Here is an 18,663-nt window from a genome sequence, read left to right as displayed (position 1 = left end):
AAATTTAAAAAACTGCATTTATCTCCTTAAACTTTAATATTTTTGAAATTTTTTTTTCAGGGTTATAAAATAGATCTTAGTGACATGTTAATCCAACATTGATAAATATAATATAAAACTTAGTTATTCCGCAATAGTGAAACAAAAATGAAAAAAAAAATGTTGCAACTTACCCCGCGTCAGGGCAAGTTGCAACAGTGAACGGGGCAAGTTGCAACACATTACTTTAAAAGAATAAGCCTTGTAGAGTTCACAGAAAAATTACTAGTCAACCTGTAGTTTCTATTAGGCAACAAAAATTTTATAATTACAATAAAAGAAAGTAGTATTTTCCTTGAGTTGCAATACATTTATTATCCTAGACTTCACATATACCTGACTTGTTTAGTAATCTAAAAACTGTTTTTGAAAAAAAAAATTTCTCTTGGTCAAATAAACAACAATTAAGTTTAAAAAAAGACAAGAGGAGTATTTAGGATATTAAGTTCTGTTTTTTTCTGTTTTTAGGATATAAAAACACAATAACATTTTGTTTAAAAAACAATTTTTTTAATGCAAAAAATTACATTAATTCCATTTTAATTCACCTTTAATGTTTTTCTTTTTGATTGTTGATGTGGAAGTATTAGACTTTCTCTTTTTAGAACTAACTTCTTTTTCAGCCATAAGTCGCTGTTTTACTGGAGTATCTGTAAGAATTTCTGCATACTTTCTCTTTGATCTAATGAGTATTTCTTTCCTAGGTTGTGCTTTTGGCAGAGGTCTTACATTCTCTGGGGAAAATTCTAATGATGCCAGAGATGGAATTGCATCTGAGATTGAAGTTGATATACTAATATCAATACCTGCTTTAGATTGAGTTTCTGGACGATCAGTAACAAATGATGGAGCAAAATCTGCATCTGAAAATATATCCTTATCATATGGGAATATTCCTGCCACTCTAAAACCAGATGTTATGTTTTGTTGTGTAAGAGAATGCTGTAAGGCTATTTTTGCAATTCCTGGCAAATCATATATACTCATTGTTTTTCCTGGCCATTGTTTCATCCATGAGTCTTGTGCATTAGCTACGCATTTTTTGAATGGTCCCAATACAGATCTATCTAGAGGTTGCAACTTATGTGAGCAATGAGGAGGGAAGGAAAGCAAAACTATACCATTATCTTTACACAAAGTTGTTAATTGAACAGATAAATGAGACTGATGGTTGTCTAAAAGTAATAGCACAGGACTTTCTTTTGTGGGCTTGACATGCCGAATAAAGTGGTTTAAGTAAGTAACAAAGCACTCTTCCTTCATCCACCCTGACCCATTCGAAGCACCAATGCATTCATTTGGTCCATCACGAATAAAGTGATCAAAAAATTTCTTTCTCGGAAATAGCAACATTGGAGGCACACTATTGCCACATGCATTTACAGCTAACACCATTGTCACTAGTGTCCCCCGTTCTTGAGATGTTAATGCTCCAACTTGTTTATTACCTTTACGAGCAATTTTCTTGTTTGGTTTTTGCACAGTAGTGATACCAGTCTCATCAACATTGTAAATATTAGATGCAGAAAAATGATTTCTATCTAAAACATCTGATAATTTTTGAAAAATACACCTACATTAGCACGATTAAAACTAGTTGCTCGTGCAAGACTTGTTGCTTCTGGAGTTCTAATAGACAATCCTGAATGTCGATTTAAAAACCCTTTTATCCAGTCAGGACCAGCCATTGAAAGTTTTAACCAAGATTTTGGAAAATTAAGGTTATACTTTATAGCACATTCAAATGCAAGTTTTCGTGCTTCATAAGGTGATAATCCAAAATAAATATCAGAAGCTGTTGATATATATAAAGCAATAGCTTTTTCTTGTTCTAAATTGAAAACTTGGCGTGATTTTTTATAACCAGGAATAGGTAGCGGCATTCCCATATTAATAGCTTTTTTTACTTTATTTATGTATCGAAAAAGAGTTGAGTAGTGGATTCCATACTTTTTTGCTGATGCTCTAATCGATATTTCTTTTCCATCAATAACATGGTTTGCTGCCTCTATTACCACTGCTGTTGGATAAAGTCCTTTTTCAGTTTTTCTCTTATAAGTTCTCATTTACAATTTTTACTTAAGCACAAAATAACAGTTTAATCAAATAACAATAAAATAAAAAAACATTTAAGTCATTTTACACAACTTAACCTACATCATAATTTATTTATATATGAATGATTAATGTATCTTTGCATATATGTATACATGTATATATATATATATATATATATATATATATATATACATATATATATATATATATATATATATATATATATATATATATATATATATATATATATATATATATATATATATATATATATATATATATATATAGTATATATATAAATTTAAAACAAAATTTTATGATAAAAATAAGTTTAAAAAAAATAAAAATAAAAATAAAAAAAAATAAATAAAAGCTTATATAAGTTGTATATGTAAATAATACATATGAAACGTATTTATATATATATATTTATGTATTATATATTATGTATATATATATATATATATATATATATATATATATATATATATATATATATACATGTATGTAATATGTATATTAAACATAATATACATATAAAATACATGTATATATACATAATATGTAATGCATAAACATATATACATATATATACATATGCTTTATATATATTATATACATTTACAATTTATTTAAACTTGTCTTCATCATAAAATTTTTGTTTTCGTTTATATTTGTTTGTGCTGTTACATAAAAAAAGCGTCCATTATTTTAGAAAAAACTAGTTAAGTGCGTAAAATCAACAAATCCCGCAGCTAATTTAAGATTCTACTTACCCCAAGCAATTAGATGCAACTTACCCCATAGGCATCATTATCACTCGAATCATTGTATATAATTATTTTTATTAAAAAAAAATTTTTTCTTTTGACTTATCGTGTTTGAAAAAGATTTTTTTAACTTACCATAACTTTATTATGGTCATATACCTCTAAGTTTAAAGTAAAACCCAAAAAAACTTCAAAAACGAAATTTAGAATTTTATATCGAAAAAAAAAAAACATCAATAACTTTTGAAATTTTTATTGAATAACTGTAAGTTTTTTACAGTTGACGCGTTAAAGTTATAGTTATATTATTTAAGATAAATTTAGGAAAAATATACAAAAACCATTCTTTAAACCGCATTGTTGCAATTTACCCCTGTTGCAACTAGCCCCGGTCTCCCCTACTAACATTATAAAGTACTTTTATTATTTTTAATTTTAGGCTATGTTTGATACATAACTGATGGTTTTTACTAAGTAACTTTACCACTCTCTTATCAACGTCAGCTCTGCCTAATGTTATGCAGACAATATTTGCGAAAGCTATATTGAACTCTATTAGCTTGTTTTCAATGAGTTCTGTGCATACCTCAGCAGGTGCAGATCTATGAATCTGAGTCAATCTGTAATTATAAAAAATTATCTCTATGTAGCCTTTTGCTTTCAATAGCATCCTTAAATTGTCTTATGTACAAAATTTAAGGATTGCCATCTTTTGCAATCATTCTTCAAAATACAGCTTCAAGAAATTCATCATTTTTTTTGAAAAAAGTAATTTTTGATGCTACAGCAATTGCTGTTCTTCTGAGCGATCCTCTATATTTCTTTTTAACACATGCAACCCTCTGAATTAGGGTCAGCATTCGGCAATGCCGGCCTAATTGCCGACATTAAAGTATTTAAGGTCAGCAAAAAATTACCGACCTTGTTTCTATGTTTTATGGTAAGACCTTTGTATTAAATTTGTTTTGCTGACCTGATGCCGACCTCTAAAAGATTTAGGTTGGCAAATTATTGCTGACCTCATTTTTCCTAATTCCGAGGGTTGCACATGTATTTTATGTTGAGTCTTTTGATGGCCATGTAAACTACTAGTACTTCCACCTGCTGTTTTAATTTTTTTTTAACATTGTCTACATATGGCTATATCTCACTTTTTTGCACGATAATAATAATTTGAAATTGAACTTTTATCCATTAAGAGGTACTGTAGATCTTTGAAATGAAACATAATGTAAATAATTTTCTTCAACAATAAAAAATGTCAGCAATCAAACAATTTTTATAAATTGATTTTGCAAAACAAGCCAACATCTAACATCTATATCATTTCAAATATTTTTAACTACAAACAATAGAGTGCTTTACACTCTTGAGATTTATAATGTTATTGATAAGAAAATATATATATTCAATTTTTTAACCTTAATAGCGCATTCTTTATTATATAAAAAAAATTAGATTTTTTAAGAGTTAAACTATTTCAACCAGTTGTTGTGTCCTTAGTTACTCAAAAAGATGTGAAAACTAATGTGGATTTAAAATTTATAAAGTTTCTTTTGGAAAATAGGCTTTTAAAAGAAAAAGACGTAGAGACTGGATTAAAGTAATCCTTAACATTTCACAACATTGAAGTTGCTCTAATTTCTAGTTCGATCCAAAAAAGAGAAGAGAAAAGTATGCTAAAGTATATAAACATGGATCCTTATCAATTTTATCATCTACGATGAAGAGCTTGATAACTATAATGAGAAAATTAATTATGACACCAAACCACCTACTATAAGTCTATTACTTCTAAATATTTTCGAGATAATATTTATAAAGCAAAAATTTTAAACTTTTTACTTTCAATTAATACAGTGCGAAACTTAATTGAAATAATGAACTTGAAAAATAAGCTTGACTTTAACAAAGTAAATATATTTCATACCAAAATCTAGCATCAGATGAACAAACGATTTTTTTCAGACTTATCTTAAATGGTAATTTAGCTTTTAAAAAAGTTGAAACTTACTTCACTCACGCTTGATGTTGGAGGACCATCTTCATTTTGTGTTTATAAAGCACAATGTAATAAAAAATTTTAACTTCACAATAGCAAACTTGGTTTAGTTATAAACATATCAATACCATTAAATGTCTAATTGGTATATAATAAAAACCAGCTGGGGCAACTAGTTTTTTATCTCTTGACTGGGTTATTGTGTATCAGACTATATCAGACTAAACTTTTATCAGAAACTTAAACCTGGTGGCTATATTCTTGCTGAGAGAGCGCAGATTCTTATCACTTACTGCTGTAATTCAGTAACTATTGTGTTTTTTATGTAAAATAATATGATTGTATCTTTAGGTTATAAATTTATTAAATTGCTGAATAAAGCCTTTTATACCAGCTTGAGTTTTAATTTCCTATTATTAATTCACTACACCAGGACTCGATGTTAAAAATAATGGGGCAACATTAAAAATCATAGCTTTTACAAAAGACTACAATTCAAGCTTTTACAATTATCTGGAGGCAAAATCTAGACAGCTTTCTAATGTTTCAATACATGATATTCAAAAATAGAGGAAGTTGATGTATAAAATGTTTCCTGTTGATAATATGACTGTGAGAATCACTCGGTTTGTTAAATAATACTATGTTGAATATGCCTTTGACTATGTTGAATGCCTTTGATCATTTTAATATGAGTGCAGTTGATTAATATAAATGTTTATAATCAGGGTGGCCAGCAAACTTTCATGGTCATTTTCACTGACTTTTCCTTACAACTTTAACATACAAATCAACAAAATATTTAGCATAGCAACTTGTCATATCAACATAATAAATTCTTTTTTAATAATTCAATATCACAAAAAGTTCTTTTGACATAAGTGTTATTTATGAACATAAATTATGTTTACAAATATCTGCTTGGTAACTGATGAAATCTACAACTTGTTCATAATCTTTATTGAAAATAGGTAATTAAATACAAACAAATAGAAATAAAGCAAAAGAAAAATAGTGATTAAGCAAACAAAAGATTACTATGCCAAGGATTAGTTTGCCCCGCAAAATATTAACAAATTCCCGAAAATATAAACTCGTTTTAAAATTGCTTTCATTGACTTTTAAATAATGATGTTATTATAAGACTTTAAAATACATTTTTTGCAATCTAATTTTGACTGTCAATTTAACTAATAACTTATAGTTTGCAACTAAATCAATCAAAACTCCGTGAGTTTTGCATAATTTATTTAATTTCCTGACTTTAGCAGGATGTCCAGGTTGGTGGCCACCCTAATTATATAAAAAATAAAAGTAAATTTATAGAAAACCATTATACTATTATTTTGAAGGAGGGTATTAGCTTTAATTTGTCTATTGCCTGGTTTAAAAATCTTTTCATCACCTTTTTGTACTGTACTGAACTCATTTTGTTTCAATACAAGTGTTAAGTTTTTAAAATTACACAATTTTTTTTACAATGCTATAATTTTTCAAAAGCTAGATCTTTATCATTTGCTGCTAATCTTGCTACCATTTTCTATTGATCTGTTACTATTAGCAATATTAGGTGTCTCTAACCGCTGCACATTTGCATGCTAAATTACAACTTATTAAAAATATTCAACTATAATGTTATTTATTAATATTTCAAAAGCAATATGAATTAATATTTCAAAAGATTTCAAAAGCTATATGAATTGAAAAAGTTTATAAGAATTTTAGTTGTTGTTTTATGAGATCAATCTGAATATAAAATTTGCAAAAGAAAATATAAAATTTGCAATTTGTATTCTTGGTTTGTATGTACTGAACTATACCACTAGATAAGTTTAGACATATCACGATCTCATGAGATTTTTTGTTTCTTTTTTGTTTCTATCTAGTTTTCTTGATCTGACGTCGCTAAGTTAGTTTGTTGTGGCTTGCACTATACAGTGTTCACTAACGTTCGTTAGGTCGTTTTGTCAACAATATTGTTTTTAAACGTTACGTTTTTCAGTAGTTATAAGCTATTAGAAAAAAATCGCATTTATTGTCTCATCTGTTTATTTTTTTACTATTTTCTGCCTACTGATTATATGTCTGTATTTTTTATATCTCTGGCTAATCATTTTTTAATTTATCTGTTTTTAATTAGTCTGTTTTGTGTGAAAGCTTGTCTCTACTTATCAGGCAAGATTTATATTTCTCATACTATTGGAGTCACCACATTTTCTACAATATTTTCTACTAACTACTTTTATACTAACGACAAACATTCTTAGTTTCGATGATTATGAGTGATATTTACTTATTATATTTATAAGACACATTTCAGCCATAAAAGAAACGGTAAGTTACTCATAATTACTAATTACTATTTTCTATTTGCTTTGTGTTATTTCTATACATTAAATTGTTTATTTTAATACATATGCATATATGCATGTGTACACGTTTGTCTATTCTAATGTAAGTGTACATGATATTTATATGTATTAACATACTTACTTATATTCACACCAAGCGCATCCCTTACCACCCTCATGAGATCTCTAAGAATATTGGAGCTGTATTAAAAACTGGGATAGGGATTGGGATTTTTGGCTTTTGTAGTGTAGTCCTGTTATATTGCAATATTGACTGGCATGACGTAGAGTGCAGGCGGTGAGATCTGTTGCAAGGACACGCCCCTGACGAGTGGCGTTAGTGCAGGTCTCGGACTCTCTGAAACGTCATTAGTGATCAGAGTGCATTCCTGAGGAGGGGGATCACCATTATCCACTACTTAATTCTGATTGGTTATCATGGCATCAACATTTTTTTACCTCTTACACCCACGTATTATAGCGCTTTGTGAGCTTTATATTATGAATTTGTTACATTAACGACATTTATATACTTTTATCTCACACAGGTGATTATCAGTTTTCACTTATAATCTAGAATTTAGACCATAAATAGTAGCACATTTATTAGCCTATTTTTTTTTTTATATTGCCCGTACTATCATTTTTTATCATTTTTCTTATTATTTTGTTATCTACTTATTTTATTTTATTGTTTTTGTATGGTGCAATAATTTTAGCCATGGTTGCCGTTTATAAACCAGCGGATCTATATTGACTTGTTTAGTCATAGACTAAACATTGTTTCATAATTTGTTTAGGATGACTAGAGCGTGAGTTATTGTTCACCCTATCCCTGAGACCTAACATTTTATTCCTCCTGCAGAATAGTCTTTTATGATTTATGATTCTCACTCAATGACATCACCTACAATTTTCACATATCCCAGGTCTACGTAACTGGATGGCTCTGTTGGTCACTTTTTGCAACCATTGTGTCGCATAAACATATAAATATAAATAATTATTTCAATCATTTTTCAAAAAGAAGACAAAATTTTATTTAAGGGTATAAAAGAAAACGCAAAAAACACTTCTTTTTTTTTTTTGTTATTTACCTCCTCAAGGCCACGAAGGCCACTACAGATGAGGAGGCTACTTATAAAGTGTATAAAGTGTAAAGTTTAAATACATAAAACGTGAGTTTGCTAAAAAAGTCTTTAATTTAGCAAGCTATTTGCAGGTGTGGAAAATGTATGTTAAAGAGTTTTTACAAAAACATCTTTGACCTTTCATTAAATCATATGATTATAGACATGTGTTATGGCCTTATTTAGCTTCAAGAGCTTCTGCAGGCATTAAAGCCCACAACTTTTGCCTTTCTCAATTTATGTCTTGTTTCTGATCCCAGTCAGTGCTCAGTTTCTCCACATTCACCCTTAGGTTCCTCTAATCACAGTTTGATCTCTCTAAAACTAATATCTTATTCTTCTTCATCACCTGAATCCCCCTATTATCGAACCTCTTACAACTACAGTAAAGCTGACTAGGATTCTTTCCGTGATTTTCTTCGTGATGGCTCTTGGGTAGAAATCTTTCGTCTTCCTGTCGACAAATGTGTTTCTTACATAACTTCGTGGATTCAGGCTGGCATGGAATCTTTTATTCCCTCTCGACGATTCCAGGTCAAGCCCTCTCCTCCATGGTTTTCCTCACACTGTGCTGCTGCGATTGCCAATTGAAACCATTACTTCCATATTTATCAGCAAAACAATTCTCCAGAAAACAGACGCCTGTTTATTACTGCTAGAAACTATTGTAAAAAGGTTTTTGTCTAACGCCAAAACCCGCTATTCTCAGGTCATGAAATTTCGTATCTCATCTCAAAAATTAGGCTCTTATGACTTCTGGAAAATCTTTAATAATATCAATAATAAGGGCAAATCTATAATTCCACCTCTCTTGTATGGTTCAGACTTTGTCACCTCACCTAAAGACAAAGCCGAATTGTTTGCTAAAATCTTTTTATCAATATCATCTCTTGATTCCACTAGTTGCGTTCTACCTCATATTGCCAACAAACAGGTTGATCCATTGCTTGACATTCATATCACTCCAGCATCTGTATCTAAAATGGAGCTGTCATCTATACTCTCAAAACTATTCAACAAGTGCTTATCAGAGTCTTGTTTTCCAGCCTGCTGGAAAGCGGCATCTGTTATCCCTATTTTCAAAAATTCTGGAGAGCAATCTGGTTCGTCTAACTGCCGTCCCATAGGTCTTCTTCCTATGATAAGCAAGGTTTTTGAATCTTTAATTAACAAACACTTAATTTCTCATCTTGAATCTAATAACTTACTTTCTGACCATCAATATGGATTTCGATCTTCTCGTTCTACAGCTGATTTGCTAACAGTAATAACTGACAAGTTTTGTCGTGCATTAGATAAAGGTGGAGAGGTTAAGGCCATCGCTTTTGATATTTCAAAACCGTTTGGTAGGGTTTGGCGTGCTGGTCTTCTCCGTGGGCTTTCTTCTTATGGTGTGTCCGGCAACATCTTTAAGATCATTGAATCCTTCCTTTCCAATCGTAGTATAAAAGTTGTCCTCGATGGACAACACTCTTCTTCTTAATCTGTAACTTTAGGGGTTCCTCAAGGTTCTATCCTCGGCCCAATACTCCTTTTAATTTATATTAACGATCTTCCAGATATTCTCACATCTAAGGTGGCATTGTTTACTGATGACACTACCATTTATTCTTGTCGTGATAAGAAACCAACACTCTCTGATTGCTTGGAGGGGGCATTTGAGCTTGAAAAGGATCTCACTTCTGCTACAGAATGGGGCTCACAGTGGCTGGTGAACTTTAATTCAGATAAAACTCAATTTTTTTCAGCCAATCGTTATCGCAATAATTTAGATCTTCCTATATTTATGAACGGTGATGTACTCGATGAGTCACCTACTCTTCATCTTCTAGGATTAAGTCTTACATCCAATCTTTCTTGGAAACCATATATCAAATCAGTTGCAAAATTAGCATCTGCTAAGGTTGCATCTCTTTATCGAGCACGTCACTTTCTTACTTCGGATTCTATTCTCTATCTCTATAAATCTCAAATCCGGCCTTGTATGGAATACTGTTGCCATATCTGGGGTGGATCTTCTAATGATGCCCTTTCTCTTTTAGACAAGGTGCAAAAACGCATTGTAAACATAGTTGGACCTGCTCTTGCAGCCAACCTCCAACCATTATCACATCGTCGTAATGTTGCTTCTCTTTCTCTTTTTTACATATACTATAATGGGCACTGCTCTAAAGAGCTAGCGTCTCTTGTGCCATCTGCTAAAATTCATTCTCGTGTTACTCGTCATTCAATTAAGTGTCATCCTTTTTTTGTGACTGTTCCTAAGTGCTCCAAAAACGCTTATTCGTCTAGTTTTTTTCCTCCAACATCAGTTTTTTGGAATTCGCTTCCTTCATCTTGTTTTCCTGATTCATATAATTTGCAATCTTTTAAGTCGTCCGTCAATCGTTATCTTGCTCTTCATCTTTTCTCTTTCAGTAACTTCCAACTTTAATTAGTGGCTGCTTGCAGCCTTGTTGGAAGCGAAGATATTTTTAAAAAAAAAAAGAAAAAAAAAAGAGATTATAGTTAACTGGTTATGGAATGATATAAACAAAATTATGTGAAAATTATGTCTAAAAAAGTGAATCCTTCAAACTGCCAAGAATTAAAAGTTATTGGACAAATTAAAATTAAAATTAAAAGTTAAAGGGACTGGACAATTCTTAAAAGAAAAATGAAAAAAAACAAAAAACTTTGCATAAACATCAAAGATTTGTTAGTGGTATTCAAAAAAAAAAACATCTTTTAATTTCTCAATAGTTTTAGTGAACATAAAGTAATAAAATATGTTACTAATAAAAGCAAAATTATAAACAAGTTTGTAAACCTCTTCATTAGAGAGACTTTTGTCTTCATTATTTGTGTAAGACTGAAATGGTTTGTTGATGCTAAACTCCATTACCTCTTGACTTAGGCTACTCTCCATCAAGAACTGGGATGGATTGTTTGATAAAATATGTTCTATAAATAAATTTATTTTGAAATATATCACAATTAAATTAAATTATGCACAAAGTTTTTTAATCGTGAAAAACTCACAGCTTTTAAGTTGAAGGTCATATTAAATTATATAAGATCTTTATAAATTTAAAATACAAAAATATTATTAATAATATTATTAAACATAACTAATATACAAAAAAATATATAACATAATTAAATACAAACTATGCATTTATTTACAAAACAGCTATTTACCAATTAAAGACTTAAATACATATCTTCCTCATTTTCTTTTGTAGAGAAAACTTTACTTCTAAACAATATTTTTTCCTGCTTTCTACATCATTTTTATATCACGACTTTATAATTATTTTATCACCTAAAATAATTTTTTAACCTTTTTGGCTAAATTTATCTGGTCTTAATACAGTATTTAGTTAGTCTTATTACAATATTTTTTAATATATTATTTAACCGCTGATTTTTATATTATTACTATTATCAAGGAACTTTTATGCTATATTATTTTATATTGATTACTCAGCTTTGTTTTAATTTTTACATGCGCAATTTTCATCTTTTATTATTATTCAGAGAATTTCTTATATCCTTCACTACATGTTTAAATCTTCACATTTTTGCAGGCAATATTTTTTTCTACTATCATATATTACTTGATTTTTAGTGATGATTTTAAGTTGTGCGGAAAAAAGTAAAGAATTAAGTCGGAGACAGAGGTCTGGAAAACACTTCTGTAAGAAGACTATAACAGAAATGTTATCAGGATCACGAGCTGTAGAAGAGCTCAAGTGAGAAGAGTTTATCTAACAAATAAAAAACTAAACAGGCCACAAATCTAAATAAAGGTTCAAAAAGAGACGACTTCAAGAAGTAAAAAGGCCAGAGGCCCAATAGGGTCAGTAAAACAAATCCCTTTAGTGTGATTAGAAATAAAAATATTGGCTAATTGGTATAGAAAAAAGGACTAGGTAAACTTGATCAGAAATAAAATTGAAACGAGTGCAATTTAGGGAAGATAAAGGAGAATGATAAAGAATAAAAAGCAAGGTGATTGAGTAAGCAAGACAAGCTCAGAGAAGCCTAAAAGTATTCAAAGAATTCAAACCAAAAAAAAATCAAAAAGATCACCACAAAAAATTGAATTAATACAAAATTATATGCCCAGACCAAGCATGTGACTATTGAAATCTTAGTTAATCAAAGGGTATTACCATCAACAATAAGACCTGAAAATGAAGCGACTGAATTTTATAATATAATCAATTTGAGCAATATGTCTGGTGAATTTTTAGAATAGGAATCAATGGAAGAAGATTTACTTTTAGACCACTAAAATTTCCAAAGGATAGATTGAAACAAGTTAGTAATGGTAACAATGTTGATGATAATAATAATAATAATAATAATAATAATAATAATAATAATAATAATAATTAAGATGGTAATTATGGTTTTATTTACACACAGAGTTCAAGAAATCTTACTACCAGCTGGCACCAGAACCATTAAACTGAGTTTTAGAGCTATACTCTCATTAGCAAATAACAGGACAAGGAGGCACATCAAGGAGGCAAAAATCTGAGTAAATTCAAGAAGATCGTACATTTATCTATCCAGGAAAGAAATCTAGACCTTGGGGAGGTGAATTACAAAAAAATAAAAAATAAAAAAAATAATTATATAACATAAAAATAATAAATAACTTTACCGTTCTCTTCTCTTTGGTTTGGTTTGTGCCCAAGTTCACAAGACGCCTTTCTTATAAGTGGCATTATTTTCATTTTTTCAAATGAAACATTTAATTTAAAATTGTATTCTTTTTTTAAATCAACAAGATTTTCAAGCACAAAGGAGCCCTGTGAACAATAAATTGTGAGAAAAGAGAAATTTGAAGAATATTAAAATAAAGTTTTTTATATAAATTTTTAAAGTTTTAAAAAAATATTGTCGTAATGTAAAAAATGTAATAGAAATCTTAAAAATAGAAAAAAAAACCTTAAATGAATTTTCAGCAAAAAGTAACCCTGCAAAAAATTTCATTTCATTTTGTGTACATGATATGATGGAAATCAAACAGTTATAAGCTGAACAGTGATACTTTCTTTGCAACTCCATGTTATTTTCATTGTAACTCTCTTTGTATGATTGTGAAGCACTCCTAATTTAAAATAAATTTTAAATTCAAATTTAATTCATAGTAAGTTTTGTTTTTGCCTTTTATTGATCAACTTTAAAAATGTCCAAAATGTACCTAATTAAGTTTATACATTTTATACTTTAGTTATATTTTAGTAAAATCAAATAAGAAAAATAAAATTGGTTACATAGAGTCATGAAAATTTTATGTGAAATTTTATGTGAAATTATAACCACACCACATACTAATGAGAGGGTCAAATTTAATGCATTTGCAGATAAATTTATTTTAATTGTGACCATAATACTTCCATAAAAATTAAGTGGGTTAAGCTACTTTTTTTTTTTTATAGCCTTAGAAACATGACACAGTGGCCCCCCTCGATTTACAAATAGTCAAAACAGACTACTTTAGAGCTGTATAACTTTTTTCTCGTTTTCAACAAGTGTCTCATTTTTTCTAGAACTTTTTTCTGGATAGTTCTCTCTTTAAAAAAGTGTTTTATATTAACTTGTGTTAATTTAAAAAAAAATTATGATCTCTTAAACTTTGGAAAAAATCCTAAAATTGCTAAAATATGCCAAATTGAAACTAACTGTAGCATTATTCTATTCATCCACAAGTTTTTACAGATATGTTTTCTGATTAGCTATTACTGTCTGCAATAAATTGGCAAAATATAGGCAGCTTGTTGCAGTTTAGAACTTAAATATATCTAAAAGCCAGCATTTTTAAGTAACCCTATTTTTCAATTATCAATGGTTGAATGTGTTACAAGAAACCAGTGCCTCTCTAATCTGCCAACTGGCCTATGTGAAGAGTACAACTAATTATAAGTCATTTCTTAATAAAATAAAAGGTATGGTTGGTTGTCCTCTTCTTGATCTGGGGCTTATAGTAGATAGGGGCACAAATAAAGAGGGCAGTAACTTTTTAGAGACCTTCATTATGGTTCAAATAAAGGTCTCTAAATTAATTTAGATATTTAGATACTTAATATCTAAATATCTAAATTAATTTCAAAATAAAACCATTATTTCTTTAAATTCTATTTTATTATAGGTAATCAGTGGTCTGTATATGGTCTGGACCCTTCCCCTTCCCCCCCCCCCTACTCTTACTAAGGTGAGGGGGAGGGGGTTTGGGGTAGAATCAATCAAAGGGGGAAGGGGGCAACCAACTTACAAAGATACAAGCATTCATTTTCTAGCACGAAACATACATGATTCATTTCCTAATGAATATAGAGTTAAGGCCATTAGATCTTTATTGCATTTTGTTATGCTTTTACCATAAGATTCAAATTTTGATAGTGACTATCAAAAATGTGTGCCAGATTTTCCAGCAAATATACAATGTAATGGTCCTAAAAGTGAATTATACAGCTCTAAAGTAGTCTGTTTTGGCTATTTGTAAATCGAGGGGGGCCACTGTGTCATGTTTCTAAGGCTATAATTTCTGAACCGTTGTACTTGGAAGTCTGAAATTTCAAATTTAACCTATCTACATAATGCACATAACAATATGTAAAAATCAGGAAAATCAGAGATGGTGCCCCATAGGCGATTGGTTGAAACATAATGATTTGACCCATTAGCTCTAATTATTGCTGTTTACATTTAAACTTTATTTATTCAACACTATGAGAAGCTGTTTTAATTAATATGAGAAGTTTTAACTGTAACAAAGGTAATAAACCATTCAAGCGTAAAACAATAAATATTAAACTAATAAGGTGAAACGTTTGGATTAATCAAAGCGTAAAGCACCTAAACATAAACGCTAGACAAACTTGTTTAAATTATTATTTAAAGATGCACTTATCAAACTCCAAAAAGGATATAAAAAGGTGAAGAAATTATTTGGAGAGCGATAGAGAGTGATAGAAGTAGTACAGAGGTGTAGACATAAAACAAGTAAAGTGGAAGAAGAAGTTGAAGAGAAAAATAAGAAGACATTTATAATATATTAATTGTTAATATTGGACAAATTATAAGACTTAATACAGATATTGTACTTAGTAATATTTAAATACAATTACGAAACCGTTTTAAGTAACATTTGAGTAACTCTTTTAAATAACGATTCAGTAACATTTTATAATAAAGTTCACAGAACATTTTGGTACAATTTGAGTAACATTTTACATACACCATTACATAACATAATGTAACATTTTTTGCTGACATTTTTGCATTTAACCAATTAAAGGTTTTGTTTCAGTACCAAATAGTACTTAAATTGTTAAAATTTTGGTTTAAATAAGTAAATTCAGAATTTCAAAATTTTTTTCTGAACCTTAGTTAGTTGTTGATAAAATTTTAGCAGTCATTTGAATTTGATCAAAGGTTTTTCAGTATACATTGCCAGGGAGTTAATTGCTTCTCAACCAAGAACCATTAGAAACGCTTGGGAAATTGTTGCACTAATGTTTGTTTTCTTTGTTTAAAAAATTTAAACAATCATTAAAATGACTTGACCAGATAAACTACACTAAATGGTTTAATTTTTAGGCTCAAATAAGGGTTCAGGTTGGCCTTCACAGGGATCACATCAACAGAAATAAATAGTGGGGGAGGGGGTGTTCGCTTTCAAAGTTGTTTTCTCATTTAATCATCCCATATTAAATATTTAATTAATTAAAATATAATTATTATTTATTAATAATTTTATTAAACCATAAAAAATAAGGTTTAAAAAATTACAATGGTTATTGATGCTAATAGAAGAATTGATTTAATAACAAAATTAATGATGTTTCTAAGGTACATTTTTTACTGTAGGGGAAATTTATGCATGCACATTGAAACTATTGGCTTGGTTGAAGCAGATAAGTATTATACCAAAATCAACTGCAAAACATATTGACTTACTTTGACAAAAAAACCGTCAGTTCCTTGCCAGTAGAAGAATTTGGACAAAAAGTTTGAACAATTGTTGATGTGGATGAAGTCAACTCTTCCTTGCCAAGTAACTCGTACATCAGTGACAAAACATTAAAGCTACATATCTTGTTGATCAGCTGACTTGCTAACTTAGACTGCAGTAATTTATTAAATTTCTCATCAATATGTGAAGTAAAAATTAAAATGTTTCTTTGAAAAAATTGTTTCAAACTGATCCAAGAGACTTCATTTAGTAAAGGAATACAGACTCTATCAATGATAACAGCTCTAATATCATCTACATATTTGGATTCATCATTAAACATTTTAACGCTCAAGTCCAATACAATATCAACATCATTTACCTTTAAACTTAAATCAAAGAATTAAAAAAAGTAAAACTGACAATATATCTAACTAACAATATAATATCTGCAGAAAAAAACAAGAAAGGAATTTACTTCTTTGCAAACATTTGCAAAGCAGGCAAAATTACTTTTTCGTATACACTTTTTACTTCTCTAACAACAACACTGACAAGAACTTCAAATAACAATGGACTAGATGAATTAACCAATACTCTCAAAAACTAAATTGTAAGAAAACATTATTTTAATATTTTTATAATAATTTTATACACTATATATAACAAATTATAATAACTATATTATTATAGTAATATAACACATATAATACTCAAAAACCTTTGTTAAATGAATGTTACCTGTGATAAACAGCTAGTGTACTCAGCATATTTTAAACTTCTTATTTGTAACTCATCTGAATTAACAGGAAAGTCATTTGCAACAACATGTTGTAATGCTACTTTAAAATCAGCACATTGCTGGCTTGAGCCTCTTTTGAATATGTAAGGGGAGCAAGAAATGACTTTCTCCTTGACTGTCAAAGAGTTTTTTGAATCGAATAGCACTTCTATTAGTGCATTTAAAAAAGGAAGATCTTTCAGTGTACCCTACCAGTTTTTAACATAATATGTTTAAATGTTACAGAAAGTATTCTTACATAAAAAACTTCTAAACATGCAAAAAAAGAATACTTAAAAATATATAACATAAATATATAACATTAAAATAAATGTAAGAACACAATATAAATTTTAGAACAAAAAAATAAACACAAGGACACAAAACAAGAAATAAAATTGGCACAAATAATTTATCAAATGTTTCTAAATAATTACCAAAAAATACTCTCAAAAAATTATTTGATGAAATGGCCAATAAAAAGAACCACAATGTGTACGTTAAAAATAATCTCATTGTTTTGAAACCACTAGAATAAACTATTTTAAATTCAGGAAAATTAAAAATCAGTAATGTGAAAAAAACACTTTATTCAAGGTTTTCAAAATGTAATATATATTTGTTTAAACAATAAAATATATATTTATTTACAAACACCAGTTTCAACAAAGTCATTACTAAGTGTGAATAATTTATGTACTAGCAGCGCTTTATTTGACAATGTTACACATGATATACAAACAATACAAAAAAACAAACAAAATATTAGAAAACTGTTCTAGAAAGCAGTGGGGTCTTTGATCCCGTAAAACCTTATATAAGAATATTTTTAAACTTATTGTTGGTTGTGGCTGAAATGCTCCACATAAAATTTAACTGCCCATAATTATGCATAACATTGTAATATCTAGTGCTGTGTGTACATGAATTATTCACACTTGAAGGTTTTGTCAAAACTGTTGTGTGTAAATAAATATATATTTTGTAAAAAAATGCATATTTTATTTTGAACATTCTAAATATGTTTTTCCACATTTCCTTTTTTTTATTCGTTAACATGAGTATTGCCAAGGAACTCAAATTAATTATTCTGGAAAACTTTATAAAAACTATTTTTAAGAAGAAAAAAAATTCATGGCTATATGAAAAAGGTTATATTTAAGTTGGAGATGTTATTTTAGCTATGTTGCAAGACCCACCTATCACCAGTTTCTTTTCGTAACTTATTTACAAAAAAATAGAAATGAAAATATTTTAAGGAATGATAATTTAATTCAACAATCATTTTCTCAAACTAATTTTGGAAAATATTTTATTTCATTTCGCAGACCATTTTTATGGAATAGTATAGTTCTAAATACTTCTAAAGATTTTTCTCAAGAATGTAATTTTGATTCTTTTAAACAAAATCTTAAAAGACTCATTTTTTTAACTGAAAATATATAAATCTACTTTTAAATTTTTGAAAATCCCTTATCTATATTAGTATATGTATATATTTAATGTATATTCTTTTTTATTTATTTATTAATTTTTTTTTTTATCAACAAGCAATTATTTAACATGTTTAATTAAAGTGAA

General features: G+C 28.8%; 1 protein-coding gene across 1 annotated transcript in view; it reads right to left on the bottom strand.

The window, feature by feature from the left end:
* The window catches only part of LOC100210864 (DNA-dependent protein kinase catalytic subunit), a 203,249-nt gene that overhangs the window by 89,524 nt on the left and 95,062 nt on the right, over positions 1-18,663 (bottom strand). The window contains exons 45-50 of the mRNA XM_065800401.1: positions 17,043-17,291; positions 16,780-16,907; positions 16,307-16,690; positions 13,292-13,454; positions 13,005-13,152; positions 11,160-11,293 (exon numbers count right to left, since the gene is read on the bottom strand). Of these exons, the coding sequence (XP_065656473.1) occupies positions 11,160-11,293; positions 13,005-13,152; positions 13,292-13,454; positions 16,307-16,690; positions 16,780-16,907; positions 17,043-17,291 (1,206 nt within the window). The remainder of the gene's footprint in view (positions 1-11,159; positions 11,294-13,004; positions 13,153-13,291; positions 13,455-16,306; positions 16,691-16,779; positions 16,908-17,042; positions 17,292-18,663) is intronic.

This window comes from Hydra vulgaris, chromosome 06, assembly GCF_038396675.1.
Source record: "Hydra vulgaris chromosome 06, alternate assembly HydraT2T_AEP".
Classification (NCBI taxonomy): domain Eukaryota; kingdom Metazoa; phylum Cnidaria; class Hydrozoa; order Anthoathecata; family Hydridae; genus Hydra; species Hydra vulgaris.
The sequence above is the reverse complement of the archived record's forward strand: the minus strand, read 5'-3'. Positions and strand labels throughout refer to the sequence as shown.